The following is a 17,169-nucleotide window of genomic DNA, read 5'->3' on the forward strand; positions in this document are numbered from 1 at the left end:
GTACGGTAATCTATCTAATAATTTAGCGATCGCTCGCCCGCTGTTACGCGGAAAAGTGTGTCCCAGTATTAATCTGTGTCCGTCCCAAAATGCATTTCACTGGTGAGCCGGAAAGAAGTATTCTGACTGACTGAAAGACAGCGGACTGACAGACAGCGACCGAGCAAAATAGACAGCGGGCAGGCGATCGCTAAATTATTAGATAGATATATTTGACCACGGACCCCCATGAGAGAATGTTCAGAGCCAGGGACCCCCATATAAAATGTGCATGTGTTCAAATGCTTACAAAATATTACATTTTGGTGTGGTGCAACCACTCCCTTACGGAGCTATGTGTGTGGCTGCCTGGCTGGCTGCCTCGCTGGCTGGGTGGCTGGGTCTGAGCACGAAAATAGCATGGTTGTTTTTCACCACCTGTGCGCAACCTAACACACACACAAACACACACCTGGCTGTGGTCCTGTGGGTCTGGAACTTCCGGGGGCCCCCCGGGGACCCCCACACGGAGTAGCACCACTCACTTCACACGGGTGTGATTCTTTTTAAATAGCAGAGCTTATTGATCTGCTATTTTCAAATAGCTGATATATGTATACTCATTTTGCGAGGGACCCCCTGGAGCCCCATCAAGGACCCCCCGGGGTCCCCAGACCCCATTTTGAAGAACCACTGTTAATAATGTAAATAAAGCAGACTGTCACTGATTGGAATGCAGCCACTCAGCCAATCAGGAGGTGAGGTCATAACTAACCGGTATAATCAGACATTTATTAAGAAGGGCACAAGCACCTTCCTGGCCAGAGTTTCACAAAGCACTAAAAAGCATACTTAACACTGAACTGCCCTTGTAATGTTTCCACATATCATTTTCAGGACATTTTCAGGCCAATGCGACCAGATGTTATTGATATTTTATTGTAAAAGTGTTTCTTCCCACAACACAGCAGAGGATGGACATACAGGGACTTTAAGCAACGACGGCTATACGGCAGTCTAAGATAAACCTGCTTGCCGTCGCAGCCCTTCCTACTACGGCAGAAACTACACTTCCACGAAGCGTCTACAACGTCACGAATAGGTGAGTGATTTTAGTACTTTGGACGCGTTGTTTGTATGTATGCGCTCTGCTAATTACACTTTAACTTGTCGACGCGTCACCATGGGAACCAAAAAGGGGTGGGAACCCGTCGCCGGCGGCTGTTTGCTTTTTGACTGCTACGGTGATTGCGTCATAGCAGCTGTTCTTCCGCCTAGCGGAAAACCGCCATTGCTTAAACTCCCTACTGAATGACATTGATGTTATGGATAACATTACTTTTTTCCTCTTCATCTTCAAAGAAATGTGTTCATTAAATTCTGGACCAATATGAGGTTTAAACATATCAGGCCCTTGTGGCCAGGTATTGAATGAATGATCCTGTTTTGCTGCAATTATTCTAGCAAACCTCATTGATTTGTATTTTATTTTATTTCCTCTAAGTTATCCTCCCTGTTATACTTTTTATTGCTTTTGTGTACACAGGCACAGAAGAGAGAGTTCTTAATTCTCAAAACTCTTTGGATGGGAGAATAAATTAAACTGCTTTTGTGCTGAGGTATAAGTAATACAGAGGTCCCCCCCACAAAATAAATGAATAAAATAAAAAAAGAGCGCTCACATGCTAATGCAAACTGTGGCAAGAAGAAGATGCTAATGCTAACTGAGTGCTGTGGCTGATCAGTCATTACAGGTGGTGATGTCACTCTAGTCAGCAGACATCAACCCTTTTAAAACTCACAACTGACAAATCTCTCTCTCTCTCTCTCTCTCTCTCTCTCGGAGGGAGTGGGAAACAGAGAGGGAGGAGAAGAGAGGAGTGGGAGGAGAGAGGATTAGAGGAGAAGAGGAAACCGAGAAGGATTCGAGTGGAGGAAACAGAGGATGAGGTGAGGAAGTGAAGAGATAGAAGCACGGATTTAATAAAATAAAACCACCTGTCCGGTCTCGGAAATGTAAACAGACACACACACACACACACACACACACACACACACACATACACACGCACACGCACACGCGCACACACACACGCACGCACACACGCACACACACACGCACACACACAGGTTCCAGCGTACGGCATGGGACAGCAGTCTGCAGCATAAAGGACACACATGCCGGGTCTCACACCTCGGTCGGAACACCAACCTGTCTCACATCCTGCTGGGATCCGGTCCTCCCTCCTCGCCTCCGCCTCCTCTCCTCCTCCGCCTGCTCTCCTCTCCTCCTCTCCCCGCCCGCCTCCTCCTCCTCTCTATCTCCGCCTCTCATCGCGGGACAGTTAATTTTGGGATTAACGGGCGTCGGCTCTTTTAAGGGATTTGTCGCCGCGGAGCCTGGACTCCGCCAGTCACTTATCTGGGTCATTACGGCGTCCATATTGGATTGGAGCGTCCCGCTATCGGGCCGGCGCTCGGCCACGCTCGGGCCTATCGCGGCGGCGACACGTGCCCGGGGATTAAGATAAGGAGCCGCCTCATTACCACTCCTCTCCTCCTCCTCTTCCTCCTCGCTTCCCTGCCGCGCGCTCTCTCTCTCCTCGACCGGAGAGCCGTGGTACGCCTCCACTCCCTCCTCCTCCTCCTCCTCCATGACGAAGGGCTGACGAAGGAGGGACAAAGGAGGCGAGGAGAGGCTGCTGTATTTGACATCGTTCGGTTTGGAACCGAGCCCCGGGAGAGGGGAGGAAATGCTCCCCGAGGGGAAGGAGACGGAGGCGGGAAGCAGATGGGAACGAGGCCCTTGGGACGGCGAGCTGGAGGCCTGCTGGTCGGGGCAGGTCTGCTGGAAATACAGAAAGCTCTCCGCCGAGTCTGACCTGGGGTCCTCAATAGGAGAGAAGTAGGCGGGACTGTCCCGCGGCGTGGAGCCGGTTACTCGATCGAGCCTGGGCAAGTAGGCGAAGTCATAGGGTTTGTCCAAGTAGTCCAGGCTGTGGTCGGGCCTGTGTGTGGCGGTCTTGGTGAAGGCCATGCTGTAGCAGAGAGGAGGACCCAGGAACACCTCCTCCGTGCACGCCTCAAACAGAGTCTCCTCCGGACTGAGGCACAGCACCGGGGCGGGGCTTAACGACTCATGGGCGGAGCTGGATCTCTTGAGCGTAGACCCGACGACACTGCGACCGATCGGGCCGTCGCCACCGGACTCGAGGCGGAGGCCGGGAAGTGTGCCGTGGTGGGCGGAGGCTTTGAAGGTCGGGGTGGAGGTGGAGCGGGGGGGCACGGGACTGGTGCTGGGGCTGCCGTAGGAGGGGAGGAAGTAGGGGGCTTCCAGGGTGCTCTTGTCCTCCGTGCACTGGCTGACCTCGCCGCAGTCGCTGTCGTGGGAGGAGAGGGAGAGGTAGGAGTAGAAATCTCCCTTCCGAAGGTGGATGGGCCGATGGGTGTGCTCCAGGACCTGCAGAGCAGTGGAAGAGATGGAAAACAGATAGACCAATTTAAATTCCAATTTATCTTTGGATTACCGGACTTCTAAAAATATGATAAAGTATGAACTTATCTGAGATCTTGTTGCAGACATTAAAGCTACACACCAACCATAATAACTCAACCAACTTTCATAACACTCCGATAAATATACCAAGATTCAAGCATTGGAGAGTGAAATAATGTATCGTTAATCTGAAGTTCTTTTAGATTTGTTTTATCGTCTTTGGAGTTGTACATTTGAGATGTGTTTATTGATATACTACTGTGTTCTACTTGCAGCTGGAACTGCTTTGGTTGTTGCAGCTAAAACAACCAAGTTTCGCCCCCCCAGGGATTGCTAACGTCTCCTCTCCTCTCCTACCTTGTCTCTGATCTGTGTCAGTGAAGCATGTCCGGGATCTGTAGCGGAGCCGCTGTTCTCCTCCTGGTTCACCAGTTGCTCTTTGCTCCTCAGCGCCACCGAGGCCATGCCGATGATCTCCTTCACAAACTCGTGCACGTTCCCCTGCGCCACTTTCCGCTGCTCCTCCTCGGACGAAGACGAAGCGTGGGAGGCGGAGGGGAGATGGCCGCCGCAGCAGCCTGAGTGAGAGAGGCTACGCCGTTTTCTGGGCGCGAGGGACGAGTCTTTCTCCCTCGTCTGCCTCCGGCTCTCCTCCGTCACCAAGCAGGAGAAGGCAAAGTTCTCCTGGCTGGTGATGGCCGGCCGGCAGCCGACCGCGGGCCTGCTGCTGCTGCTGCCGCCACGCAATGCATCCTGGGATCTGTGGTCCTCTACGGGAGAGAGTGATGGAGGGGACCTGTGTGCGGAGGAGGAGGAGCCGTGGCAGGGTAACTCCCCTTTCAGCTGACCCACCAATGAGGACACTCGCTTGGTCGGGAAGGGCGGGAGGTTGGAGGACGACGGAGGAGAAAGAGAATCCATTGTCATGGCCGCCGTTGTCCCAGACTCTCCCCCGTCCATCTCCAAGGCGCTGGTGTCCCTGAGCGCCTCGCGGAAGGACTCCCCGCTCCGGGTGAGGAGGCTGGACTCCTCTCGGAGCAGCTCGGCGTCCTCATCCGTCGGGCCTCTCGGCCGCTCGGCGCGCTCCTCCTCTGCGTTCCCGTTCTCCACGTCGTCCACCAACCGGCTGAGGTAGCTCCTCCTCCTGCTTCTCCTCGTGGCCTTCCTCCTGCTCTCCTCCTCCTCCTCCTCCTCTTCTTCCTCCTCATCCCCCTTCGCCTCCTTCGTGTCCTCCGCCTCGTTGCTCGTCTTGAGGTTGATGTTGATGTTTCCTCCCACCGCGGCCGCTGCGGCGACAATGGCGTGAGCCTCGAGCAGCTTGAGGGCCGAGCGGCTGAGGAAGCATCGCTGCTGCTCCTTATTCTGAGGGCTGATGGCACCGTCACAACATTTAATTAATATTAATCGTCAGATTCGTCACACAAAGAATTATTACTATTGGCATTGGGCATTGGAACCTTATGGATACAACTTTAATTTATGTTTGGTTTCTGGGCTTCGTGATCGCAAATTACACAGGGCAGATATGACAAAGAACCTAAAAGTTATACTAAAAAAAATCACACTTGAAGTAAGGCTGTCCCCGAACCTTCGGGGGTTCGAACAATCGCTCGTTACAGTTGGCACTCGAATCTTAATTAATGCGCTCGAACCCTTTTTGTTTTTGTGTTTTGTGATATGATGATAAGAGGGCCCCTCACTTCACACGAGTGGGATTTTTGGAAAATGTATGTACGAACATTTTTGAGGGGCGCTAGCCCCTCCTATATACAGGTGTAATGTTTGTCTTTAGTTCAATGTTTGTTTTGTAAACGCCATTGACAATGAAATGTACGTCATAATGTGTGTGTCATATTGTCTCTTTATTGTTAATGGCGTTTAATGTTTGTGTTGGCACCATCATCGGATGAGTAGTACGTATACCAAAGTCAATCTTGACCTCCTAAACTATGCCAGAGTGCAACCGCTGACATTGTAGGTTGTCGCTGGGCCAGAGCTGTGGTTCTCATGGTGGGGTCCGAGGACCTCCGGGGGTCCTCGAGGGGGTTCCAGCTGGTCCCCGGTTAAAGAACTGATAGTTAGGAAGCAAATGGACCCTTACGTGTCCGTTACTCTGAGAGTGTACAAATGGAACCGAATTGTTTTACATCACCATTACATCACCATATCAACATGAGTTAATGAGTGACTTTAATATATTAGTGCCCCTCACTTCACACAGGTGTGATTTTTTAACATGGAAACGATTACGATAGCTATGCAAAAATAATTGCGATCAGGCGGTTCATCATGTAATGATTATGACAGGCCTACTTGTTCTGAGAGGAGGAGGAGGTGGAGGAGGAGGAGGAGGAGGTGGCGGTGGGGGCGGAGGAGGACGAGGAGGAGGGGGTGGAGTCCAGGGAGGAGGTCCCACACTGCAGCTCGTCACAGAGGCCCGCCTCGGTCCTGGAGGGCGAGGAGGTCCCACACTGCAGCTCGTCACAGAGGCCCACCTCGGTCCTGGAGGGCGAGGAGAGAGGTTAGTATAGTTAGTTTTCCTCTGTGGATGGTTGGTGGTTTATCTGTAGCTGAATATACATTTTGAAATGCTATCTTTTGTTAAGTTTTTTATTACACAAACAATACTTTATACCTTTTCAATCCTGCACCTGACAAATAACTAACATTAAAACTAATAAAAACTAGGTAAATCTATTGGCATTTTCAAAAATAAAAACTAATAAAACCCAGCAAAGCCGCACTAAAAACGAATTAAAACTAAATGAATTAGAAAAATAAAATCTAAATCAAAAGGAACTAAAACTAAAGTAAAATGACAAGTCCCAAAGCATTGTCACCTGGGCGTGTAGGAGGAAGAGGAGTGAGAGGAGGAGGAGGAGTAGGAGGTGCGAGGAGGCCTGATCCAGCTCTGCAGCTCCCGCTTCATGTACTCCAGACCCAGGACGTAGGAGCCTTCCATCTCCTCCTCCTCATCATCATCATCGTCATCATCATCGTCGTCGTCTTCATCACAGGAAGAGCTGCCACCGACACCGGTCAACCTGCCATCCTGCTGAGATAGGACGCGCCGGGATAACATGTTAGAGCGGCCACTGAATAAAGAACGTTTTCTTTTTTTTAAAAGATTTGTTTTTTTGGCTTTTCTGCCTTTATTGATAGATACAAGTGGAGATTGACAGGAAAGAGGGAGAGAGAGAGAGATGGAGGGAGACATGCAGCAAAAGTCGTCATGAACGGGACTCGAACACGCAACGCGCTGTCAGGCCAGAGCCTATGTGGCATGCGCCTGGAACACGTGTTGTAGTGTTTCAGGGAGCTATCACTATATTGAACACGTGTTGTAATGTTTCAGGGAGCTATCACTGTATTGAACACGTGTTGTAATGTTTCAGGGAGCTATCACTGTATTGAACACGTGTTGTAATGTTTCAGGGAGCTATCACTGTATTGAACACGTGTTGTAATGTTTCAGGGGGCTATCACTGTATTGAACACTGCTGATCACTGTATTGAACACTGCTGATCACTGTATTGAACACTGCTGATCACTGTATTGAACACGTGTTGTAATGTTTCAGGGAGCTATCACTGTATTGAATACGTGTTGTAATGTTTCAGGGAGCTATCACTGTATTGAACACGTGTTGTAATGTTTCAGGGGGCTATCACTGTATTGAACACTGCTGATCACTGTATTGAACACTGCTGATCACTGTATTGAACACTGCTGATCACTGTATTGAACACGTGTTGTAATGTTTCAGGGAGCTATCACTGTATTGAACACGTGTTGTAGTGTTTCAGGGAGCTATCACTGTATTGAACACGTGTTGTAGTGTTTCAGGGAGCTATCACTGTATTGAACACGTGTTGTAGTGTTTCAGGGAGCTATCACTGTATTGAACACGTGTTGTAGTGTTTCAGGGAGCTATCACTGTATTGAACACGTGTTGTAATGTTTCAGGGAGCTATCACTGTATTGAACACGTGTTGTAATGTTTCAGGGGGCTATCACTGTATTGAACACTGCTGATCACTGTATTGAACACGTGTTGTAGTGTTTCAGGGAGCTATCACTGTATTGAACACGTGTTGTAATGTTTCAGGGGGCTATCACTGTATTGAACACATGTTGTAATGTTTCAGGGGGCTATCACTGTATTGAACACTGCTGATCACTGTATTGAACACTGCTGATCACTGTATTGAACACGTGTTGTAACAGAAACTAACTGACCTCTGCCTCGTCCTGTGCTCCATTCAGGAACTCCTCCTCGGTGAGGGTGAGGGTGGAGGACGACAGCAGCTCGCTGTCGTCCTCGTCCTCGTCCGTGCACGCCGACGTGCACGTGGACACGTTCACCACCATGCTCACGCTCGCCGCGTCCCCCTCCTCCAGGCCCGAGCTGCTGCCCCCTCCTCCTCCTCCTCCTGCTCCTCCTCCTCCGCCGCTCCGGACGCTCCCGTGACAGCGCCTCCTCAGGGAAGGGGAGGAGGGCCGCGAGTGAGAGCGCGGTGAGGCGGCGGCGGCCGAGGCGGGGTCCAGGAAGAGGTGGCGCTGGCGTTTCTTGAGCGCGGCGAGGTCCTCGGAGCCCAGGGACGACGAGTCCTCGGCTCCGCTGCTCAGCTCCGTCAGCGAGGCTGCCGCCGAGCTCTCGAAGACGAAGGACGGCGGGCCTCTGTTGCGGACGCAGCCGGACGATCCCGAGATCCCCCCGGACAGAGGGGCCAGTCTCCCCCCGCCCAGGGACGGCGAGGTGGGGAGTCGACCGTTGCCGTTGCCGCCACCGCTGCAGCGGAGCGTCATGTCGGACATGCTGCGAGTCATGCCGCCGTCCAGCGGGCTCTGGATGTTCTCCAGGCGCCTCAGGAGCTCCAGGGTTCTCCGGCTGAGCTCCTCGGAGGAGCCGGCGGCATTCCCCGCTTCAGACTCCCCTCCTCCCATCTTCCCTCGGTCACTCCCAAGCGCTTCCTCCTCCTCCTCCCCGAGGCCTAGGTCTCCGAGGCTGGCGAGGCTGCCTCCGCTCTCCCCACCGCCTCCTCGACTGGCTTCCACGAGACCACTCTCCAGGGAGGCGCGGCGCTGTAGGGGGTCTTTGGTATTCATAGCGGTGGAAGTGGAGGAGGGGAATAACTCCAGGCCCAGAGCCAGGAGAGATTCCAGGGACGAGCCCTGAGACAGCACGGGGGACGAGGACTGCCGGCTGAGGTCGGGGGGCGTGTCCGCCGGCCCCCACGTCCGGTGACCTCCGGAGTCGAGGTCACCTCGGGTGACGAAGGCTCTGGAGAGTTCGAAGTCAGAGTCAGAGTCGGCGGGCGTCAGGATCCCTCGTCCGTTGATGAGGATCTCCACGGCCTCTCCTCCTCTCCTCGACCTCCTTCGTTTGTCCTCTGCCTTCTTTGTCCTGCTCTCTCCGCCACTCTCGTCCGTCGTCCACATGCTCTCTCCGTCCTTGCTGTGCTTCTTCCTCCTGCTGTCGCCTCCGTCGTCCTCCTCAGTCCTCCTGCGTCCCTTTGTCTCTCCCGCGTCTCCTCCCCGCCTCCTCCTCCCTCCCGTCTTGTTCCTGTGGTTGTAGAAGCTGATGTAGTCGGCGCCATACAGCGCCACCTTGTTGGCCCGTTCCAGGATGCGCTCGATGTGTTCGTCCGTGCACGCCGGTTCATCGCAGGGGGATTCGGCGACGACCTCCGCGGGGGAGCGACAGGAACCATCACCTCTGACGCTTCCCCTCCTCCTCCTTCTCCTCCTCTGCCCCCCCTTCTCATCCTCCTCCGCTACGTCCCCCTCTTTCTCCTCCTCCTCCTCTCCTTGGACCTCGGGGTTGGTGGCGGTCTCGGCGGCGTCTCCGGTGTCGCTCACGATCCCGCTCTCGCTCTCTGACCTGCGACTCCCGCTCGACTCGGCGCTGCTGCCCCCTCGATCGCCGCCCCCAACTCCTCCTCCTCTTCGCTTGCTCAGTGCCGCCCCCCCCAGCAGGAGGTCTGGGAGGGACTCGATGGAGGAGAAGGAGGAGTCTTTGCTCAGGCTCTTCAGCAGAACAGGCAAATGCTGCTTCCGGTTTCCCCCTTTGGTTGTCAGTGACGAAGGGGGGTATGCGGTGGTGTCCTTGCGGTGAACAGCAAACGGAGGCTGCCTGTAGAGCTCCACGTTGTGCAGACTGTATACTTGGTAGACGTGGTTGTTGTTGATGTTGTTGATAGGCGGAGCAGTGCCGGAAGAGGCCGCCGGCTGCTCTGATTGGCCGGCCAGGCCCTGACCCCCCCCTGTCCCATTGGACAGAGTCCCGTGAAGCTGAAGCCTGCGGGAGGCCAGGCTGTGTGGGAGGTTGTGCGTGAGGTCTGGCGGCGGCGTTTCCTGCGCTTCCGGTTCGGTGATGGTCATGTCCGTCTCGTCCCACTCCCAGGAATCGTCGGGCGCTGCCGGCGGGCTGGCCGACAACGGGCTGCTCTGGTGGAGGTCCACTAGACCCGGCTCTAGGAAGTTCCCGGGAACCTACGAACGAGAAAGGAAGAGGGAAAAGGGAAGATGATTAAAGTAATATTTGGAGCATTGCGGCAGCTCAGGCAGTCACGGAAGTCGAGCCAGTGTCATGCTCATACATCACATAAGGCCACGATCTTATTGGAACAACTATACGCAGTCTATTGAAGCAACTGACGCTCACTCTTACAGTATAATGTTCAACGTCTGTCACCAAAGATGACAGCTCATCGGTGAACAAAGTTCCTCCACCTTTTCCCCAGCCTCCTCCTGTAGTAGCATTTAGGTCTTCACTGATCACTTTGTCAGCATATCGTTCAATGTGTAGTGTCACGTTTGGAATAACTATGCATGTTTAGGCTCTGCTTTGCCCAGAGTCAAATCTGTGTCGTGCTTGCACAGATTTGTTCTGGAGTATCTCGGGAGCCACACCGCCAAATACAATGCAATGTCATTGCAATAAATGGTTTGCATCTCGACTAGAGTGTCTGACTGAATTACTTTAAAGTTTTGAACTACAAAGACATGCAAAGACATCTAATATCCCCTGGAGAAGAAAGGTCAAACTGTCTGAGATGGAGGTAGATAGACACTGAATGTCACCTACTAAACATGGAAGGAGAAATGTATGCTTTATTGCCTCTTGTAGAGAGAGTAGGATAGATCGTAGGAAAGCTGAGACTATATATAGGAGAGACAGAGAGCAGGAAAGTTGGGCGGGAGACAGTGAAGGAGACACATACACTAGGATAGCTGAGAGAGAGAGACAGTGTATAAGAGAGACGGACAATAGGGAAGGTAAGAGGGAAACCGTGTACGGGAGACAGACAGTATAGGAAAGCTGAGGGGTAGACAGTGAATAGGGAGAGACAGACGGTATAGGGAAGCTGAGGGGCAGACAGTGAATAGAGAGAGACAGACGGTATAGGGAAGCTGAGGGGCAGACAGTGTATAGGGAGAGACAGACGGTATAGGGAAGCTGAGGGGCAGACAGTGTATAGGGAGAGACAGACGGTATAGGGAAGCTGAGGGGCAGACAGCGTAGGACAGACAGACAGTTGGAAAGCTGAGCGACAGACAGTGAGACAGACAGCATACAGTAGCTGAGGGGCAGAGAGTGCATGCGACACATGGAGAGAAGGTTCTGGTGGGATTTAACGCTACACGGGGTCTTAATCACTACGCCGTCCCTGGGCACCAAACGTACGCTTCCCAACAACGGGAGCAAAACGCAACATCAAAAGCTCTTACAAAACCGAGACAATTCAAAACAATTCAAAACAAAGTAAATAAATAAAGAAAAACCTTGAAGAGAGAGAGAGAGAGAGGGTAGGGGAAAAAAATCAAACTCCACAATTTCTCCTCAAATCTCAACACAAATTATTCAGCTGTGGAACAAAGTGATGAATAATTCACAAACTTCCTCTCTGAGAGGGAGCGAGGGTGCATCGTGCAGAGAGAGAGAATGAAAAAAGAAAAGCCAAAGTAAATACGTAATCACAGGCCTTCAGAAAGCTCTGCTGTCTAAAATATGCTTAGACACAGGAATTCTCGCCTTCCACCAGACATAATTATACAAATTGCTCCTCGTCTCGTTAACAAGCGAGGGGGGTAATTCATATTAGCTATTCATAGCCTATTAATCTAATAAACTAGCTTGCGCGAAGTGTGTGTGTGTGTGTGTGTGTGTGTGTGTGGGGGGGGGGGGGGGGGGGCAGGGGTCTGCGTAATGAATTTCTATTGGATTGGGTTTATTCACGTCCTGCTGATAAGGAAGATGAGAGTAATAGCTTCACTGGGTGTCACTTGAACGCAGACAAGCCCCGCCCCCCCAGGAGGGCTGCCTCATCAGCCTGATCCAATCACCGCAGGACTCTGATGACCCGCAAAATGCTTCCGTCTACAATCTCAGCACATTTAAAGTTGTTCATTTTAAAGACATAATTTCTGCTCTGGTAGACAAGTGCAGCAGAGAGAGGGGGGCCAAGACGACAAGCCCACATGTTTTGACTAATATATACACGTTCAGGACAATTTGAGTTCAAATGACTGAATGAATGTGATTGTTAATTAATGAACAAACGGTTTCTGAAAAAGACATAAGGTGACAAGACAATATTATGGATATTGAGTTGGACCGGTTCTAAGCCAGAGACCTTGAACCCTAACTGCTCCCGATGAGCCGTCAGTGTGTGAATGGTGAATGGTTGAAGGCAATGCACATTGCAAAGCTCTTTAAATGCACCATTTCATAATCTCATTCTAATCTTATAGATTCGATTTTGATTGTGATCTAATCTATCATAAAATCTTTAAATGCAACAAGCTTTTTAGCATATCCACGGGGGTTGTTCTACAGAGTTCTAATTTGTATATCTCATCTGTATTCGGACAAAAACGATTTTATTCAAATCTAAGAAAATCGTCAACCAGCCGCAAGAGAGGTTTTGACCACAAATGCATTTTCTTTTCTCCAAATGAGTTGCAGTAACATCCGATCTGCAGCTCTTGATGGGCACCAAACCCCAACAGAATCAGAGGCCGACTAGTTATACAAGAGTTGAGTGTGTTCTCTCTCTCTCTCTCTCTCTCTCTCTCTCTCTCTCTCTGTGCTGCCTGTCTCAGCTCCCTGTGGAGTGACTCAGCACCCTGGCATCTCCTCACAGCTCATTTAACTGTAAAATAGGCTACTGCAAACATTATGAATAGAGAGACCCCAGGCCATATTTGACATAAGCCAACACCCATTAGAGTACATCGTTGTATCCGTCGAGCGTCGATGCATCTGAGATTTTAAATTTCAACAACTCTGAGAGCCGTGCCAAAGGTTCTCAAACTTTGCATTTCAAAATACGCCCATAACTGACAACTCTGAGAGCGTACAAACATACACAGACCTGTTTATACACGGGTACATTTGGAACCCCCTCAAGGAACTCTGAGAACCACCGATCTATTCTACAGCATCAGGATCTATCTTGATGCTGTAGATTTCTCGCCACACTTTAATATTCATTTTATCTCTGTCTTGCTGAGTGCGTGGACAGCCTCCCAGCCTCCCGGCAGCTCCTATAGACGCTCCCAGACATGAATAATCGCCACATAGCTGCTCTCTCCTTGGACCCTCCAAACGCATGCAATGTTAACAGATGAGAGCAGTCAAAATGCAGCAAATTGAAAAAAAGTTTTCTTTTGTTTTGTTTCGACAAAGTAAGCTACTTTCACAAAAACACACATAAACGTGTGTGTGAGTGTGTACGTGCGTGCGTGTGTGTGTGTGTGTGTGTGTGTGTGTGTGTGTGTGAGAGAGAGCATGAGTATGCAAGCAGACGTGCACACATGCCATACACAAATTCAACAAACACTTGCGTGTACTGTGCACACAGCCACACATATACCTCCCACATACACGCATACACGCGCGCACACACACACACACACACAAGCACACACACACACACACACACACACACACACACACACACACACACACACACACACACACACACACACACACACACACACACACACACACACACACACACACACACACACACACACACACACACACACACACACGGAGAGAGGGACAGAGAGTACAATCGTTTTATCACTGAGCAGAAGTGTTCATTTATAAACAAAACCACACACATGCTGTGTATATGCTGCCTTCTGTCTCTCTACCTCTCTCTCTCTCTCTCTCTCTCTACCTCTCTCTCTCTCTCTCTCTCTCCCCCTCCATCTACTTCAATCTCTAACTTCTACCACCTGCAATATACGTCAATTTAAATCTACCTCAATATGTACCTATACCTCCATCACTATTTCTACCTGACTATCTAATACTATTTCTATATAACTCCATCTCTCTAAGCCTCCTCTCTGTATCCATGTAGTTTTCTCTCTCCACGTCCACCTGTCTACTTCCATCTCTAAACACCCTCCATCTAGCTCTACCTCTTTATCTCTCCACCTCCATCTCTCTCAACCTGTACCTCTCTCTACCTCTATCTCTTTGTAGCTCATATCTCTCTCTCTCTCTCTCTCTCTCTCTCTCTCTCTCTCTCTCTCTCTCTTATCAACTCTCATTCCATCGCCCTTTCTCCATTCCTTCCTCCCTCTCTTTCTTTTCCCCTGCTTCTTCCTTCTATCTTTACTCCCAATGACTACCATTGTCTCTCTCTTTCTTCCATCTCTTCCTCTCTTCTCCTCCATTCCTGCTTTTCTCTCTATGTGTACTTCCCATGTTTTCCTCCCGTGCTATTCTTTATTCCCTCTCTCATTCTGTCTCTCTCTCTTCTCATCTAACTTTACCATTATTCATCCATTTCTCGCTCCTTTTTCCATTCCTCATGCCAGTTCTCCACTTCTCTTCCTCCCTCCATCCATCTCTCCCTCCTTCCTCTCTCTCTCTCTCTCTCTCTCTCTCAGTGTATTCTCTGCACATCTTCCAGTAGCAGTGAAATTACTCTTCAGTCAGGCAGCGAGGTCAGAGAGCTGCTGCCCTCTGCTATTTGTCTTCTCTACTGTGTGTGTGTGTGTGTGTGTGTGTGTGTGTGTGTGTGTGTGTGTGTGTGTGTGTGTACTGTGAGTGTGAATATGTGTAAGCTGTGAGCTATAAGTGCATGCTTCTATTGTGTGGAGGACTATGTGTTACGAGTGTGTGTGTGTGTTAGGATTGTGCGTGCGTGTGTGCGTGTTGGTACTTTCCATGTTTAATTCAGATGCGGTTTAAATTATTAATATTATATTATATTATATTATATTATATTATATAATACTGTAAGGTGCGTTCAGACTTGGACGGTTAGAGAGGCACGATTACATACAAAGTCCATGCAAAGACGAGAAGTTGTGCGAACGGGCAGAGCGAATATATATATTCAGGTCTGAACGTGGTGTTTTAAGCATTACGTTATGCTTTAGCTATTGAAAAACAACAGATCTACAAGCTCATAGCGCGGCACCGAGTGCCGCGCTATGAACTTGTAGGTCTGCTGTTTTTGAAATATCGTGAAAATGTGGCACAAATCTTTGAATATATATTCTTTCAGAGTGAATGTTTTTAACTCAAATTTGCTTCTGGGGGGCCCCTGGACCAACATAATTTCAGATGGGGGTCGGCGGCCAATTACATATATTTTTGGGGGTCCATGCCATGAAAATGTCAACCACTGACATAGAAAAATGGGTTTTTCAGAAAACCGTCATGATTTAGAAGACATTTTGTAGAATCGAGCTCAGGTCTAAATGGGTTAAGAGTGATGCTCACGTCAATGATGTTTTCATCAATGATGTTTTCATGGGGACCCCCAGCTGAACATATGTTCAGATGGGGGTCAGAGGACAATTACATACCATTTTTGGGGACCTTTTGAGAACCACTGACATAGAAACATTGGTTTTTCAGAAATGTTCAGATTTAGTAGACATAGAATCAGCCTGAAGTTTAAATGGATTAACAGCTGTGTCAGCGCATGGCTCTCCTCTATTGTCTCCCTGTTACACGTGTGCTCTCTGACCGCCGGCAAATCGCTCATGAACTTGAACCTGTGTGATTCGTCTGGTCGACCCGCTCCAGTGTGTAAACAATGGGTGCGATTGATGTTGTGCGTCTGGCACTTTCAGTCTGTCATGGTGATGACACACACACACACAGCACGCGTGTGTGTGTATGGGTGTGTGTGTGTGTGTGTATGGGTGTGTGTGTGTGTGTGTGTGTGTGTGTGTTAGTCCTAACACCTCACACCTTCCTCTCCTCTCCGTTTCATAGAGCTCTTAACACATCAGCATACATCAATTCCAGTATTACCTGACTTCACTGAGGGAACATTCCTCTCTCTCTCCTCTGTCCCTACGCACGCACGCATGCACGTGTGTGTGTGTGTGTGTGTCTGTGTGTGTATGTATGTGTGTGTGTGTGTGTGTGTGTGTGTGTGTGTGTGTGTGTGTGCGCTTGTAGATCGGTTATTTTGCACCGTACCCATTTGCACACTCGCCAAATAAACCTTAATCCTCTACCTCTGATTGGCTGTGTTCCACTGATCTGAACATGTCACTGCACTACTCAGTCTGGACAGAGGCTACTTGACTCGCATTTCATATCGTCAACTGTTACGTACAGCGCCGTTGTGGCTGATACGTCATCAGCCAGCGCCACTCTGTCCATGCTTCTCATGCACTGTTGAAAAAGTAGTGCCGTTCGAAAAAGTAAAAAGTAAACGATTCAGTAGTAGCCTACACTGTCAGATTCAGTAGTACAAAACAAATGACAGCTGTGTGGCGGGGTGGCTTTAGTGAATGATAAGGGGACGTTGCAGGACAACAGCAGTAGCTGCGCAGTGCGCATTGATACAACGTCAAACTGCTGTTTTTCCTCAACCCGCACCACAGACCAATCAGAAGCCACGGTTCCATTTCAACCTTCACACAGTATGTCCCGCCTACCTGTGGAGAATAGGAGACTGTGAGACTGAGCAGCGCAGTGACGGCTGGAACACAGGCTATTAATCCTCCCCTCTCGGCCAAAGGTTCCATGCTGCTACCGTAGCCTCCTCTCCTCTCCCAGCACTCCCATCATGTCTACTGTAGCCTCCTCTCCTCTCCTCTCCCAGCGCTCCCATCATGTCTACTGTAGCCTCCTCTCCTCTCCTCTCCCATCATGTCTACCGTAGCCTCCTCTCCTCTCCCATCATGTCTACCGTAGCCTCCTCTCCTCTCCCATCATGTCTACCGTAGCCTCCTCTCCTCTCCCATCATGTCTACCGTAGCCTCCTCTCCTCTCCCATCATGTCTACTGTAGCCTCCTCTCCTCTCCCATCATGTCTACTGTAGCCTCCTCTCCTCTCCCAGCGCTCCCACTATACAGATATATCCATCCATGAGAGCCTCAGACCACTATATACAGCCTCTCACACTGCCTTCCACTCCATGAAGCACTTACACCACACCACCCTTAGTCACTCTACCAGTCCCTACTGCATCAATCACTTAGCTCTCTCTCTCTCTCTCTCTCTCTCTCTCTCTCTCTCTCTCTCTCTCTCTCTCTCTCTCTCTCTCTCTCTCTCTCTCTCTCTCTCTCTCTCTCTCTCTCTCTCTCTCTCTCTCTATCTCTCTCTCCTCTGTGTGTGTGTCTCTCTCCACCAATATATTTCACTTAACGTTTATAGTCGTTTACGGGTTATGTCCCTTCATGGGTTGCTGAGCAGTT

General features: G+C 50.2%; 1 protein-coding gene across 1 annotated transcript in view; it reads right to left on the minus strand.

The window, feature by feature from the left end:
• Positions 1 to 16,582, minus strand: part of LOC306941786 (A-kinase anchor protein 6-like) — a gene marked incomplete at its 5' end in the record, with an annotated part of 21,584 nt that extends 5,002 nt beyond the window's left edge. Inside the window, 6 exons of the mRNA XM_079527429.1 lie at positions 2,192 to 3,439; positions 3,833 to 4,844; positions 5,789 to 5,977; positions 6,316 to 6,530; positions 7,716 to 9,971; positions 16,505 to 16,582. Of these exons, the coding sequence (XP_079383555.1) occupies positions 2,192 to 3,439; positions 3,833 to 4,844; positions 5,789 to 5,977; positions 6,316 to 6,530; positions 7,716 to 9,971; positions 16,505 to 16,582 (4,998 nt within the window). The remainder of the gene's footprint in view (positions 1 to 2,191; positions 3,440 to 3,832; positions 4,845 to 5,788; positions 5,978 to 6,315; positions 6,531 to 7,715; positions 9,972 to 16,504) is intronic.
• Between the last annotated feature and the right edge of the window lie 587 nt (positions 16,583 to 17,169).

This window comes from Electrona antarctica (genome assembly GCF_951216825.1).
Source record: "Electrona antarctica genome assembly, chromosome: 18".
NCBI classification, from domain to species: Eukaryota; Metazoa; Chordata; class Actinopteri; order Myctophiformes; family Myctophidae; genus Electrona; species Electrona antarctica.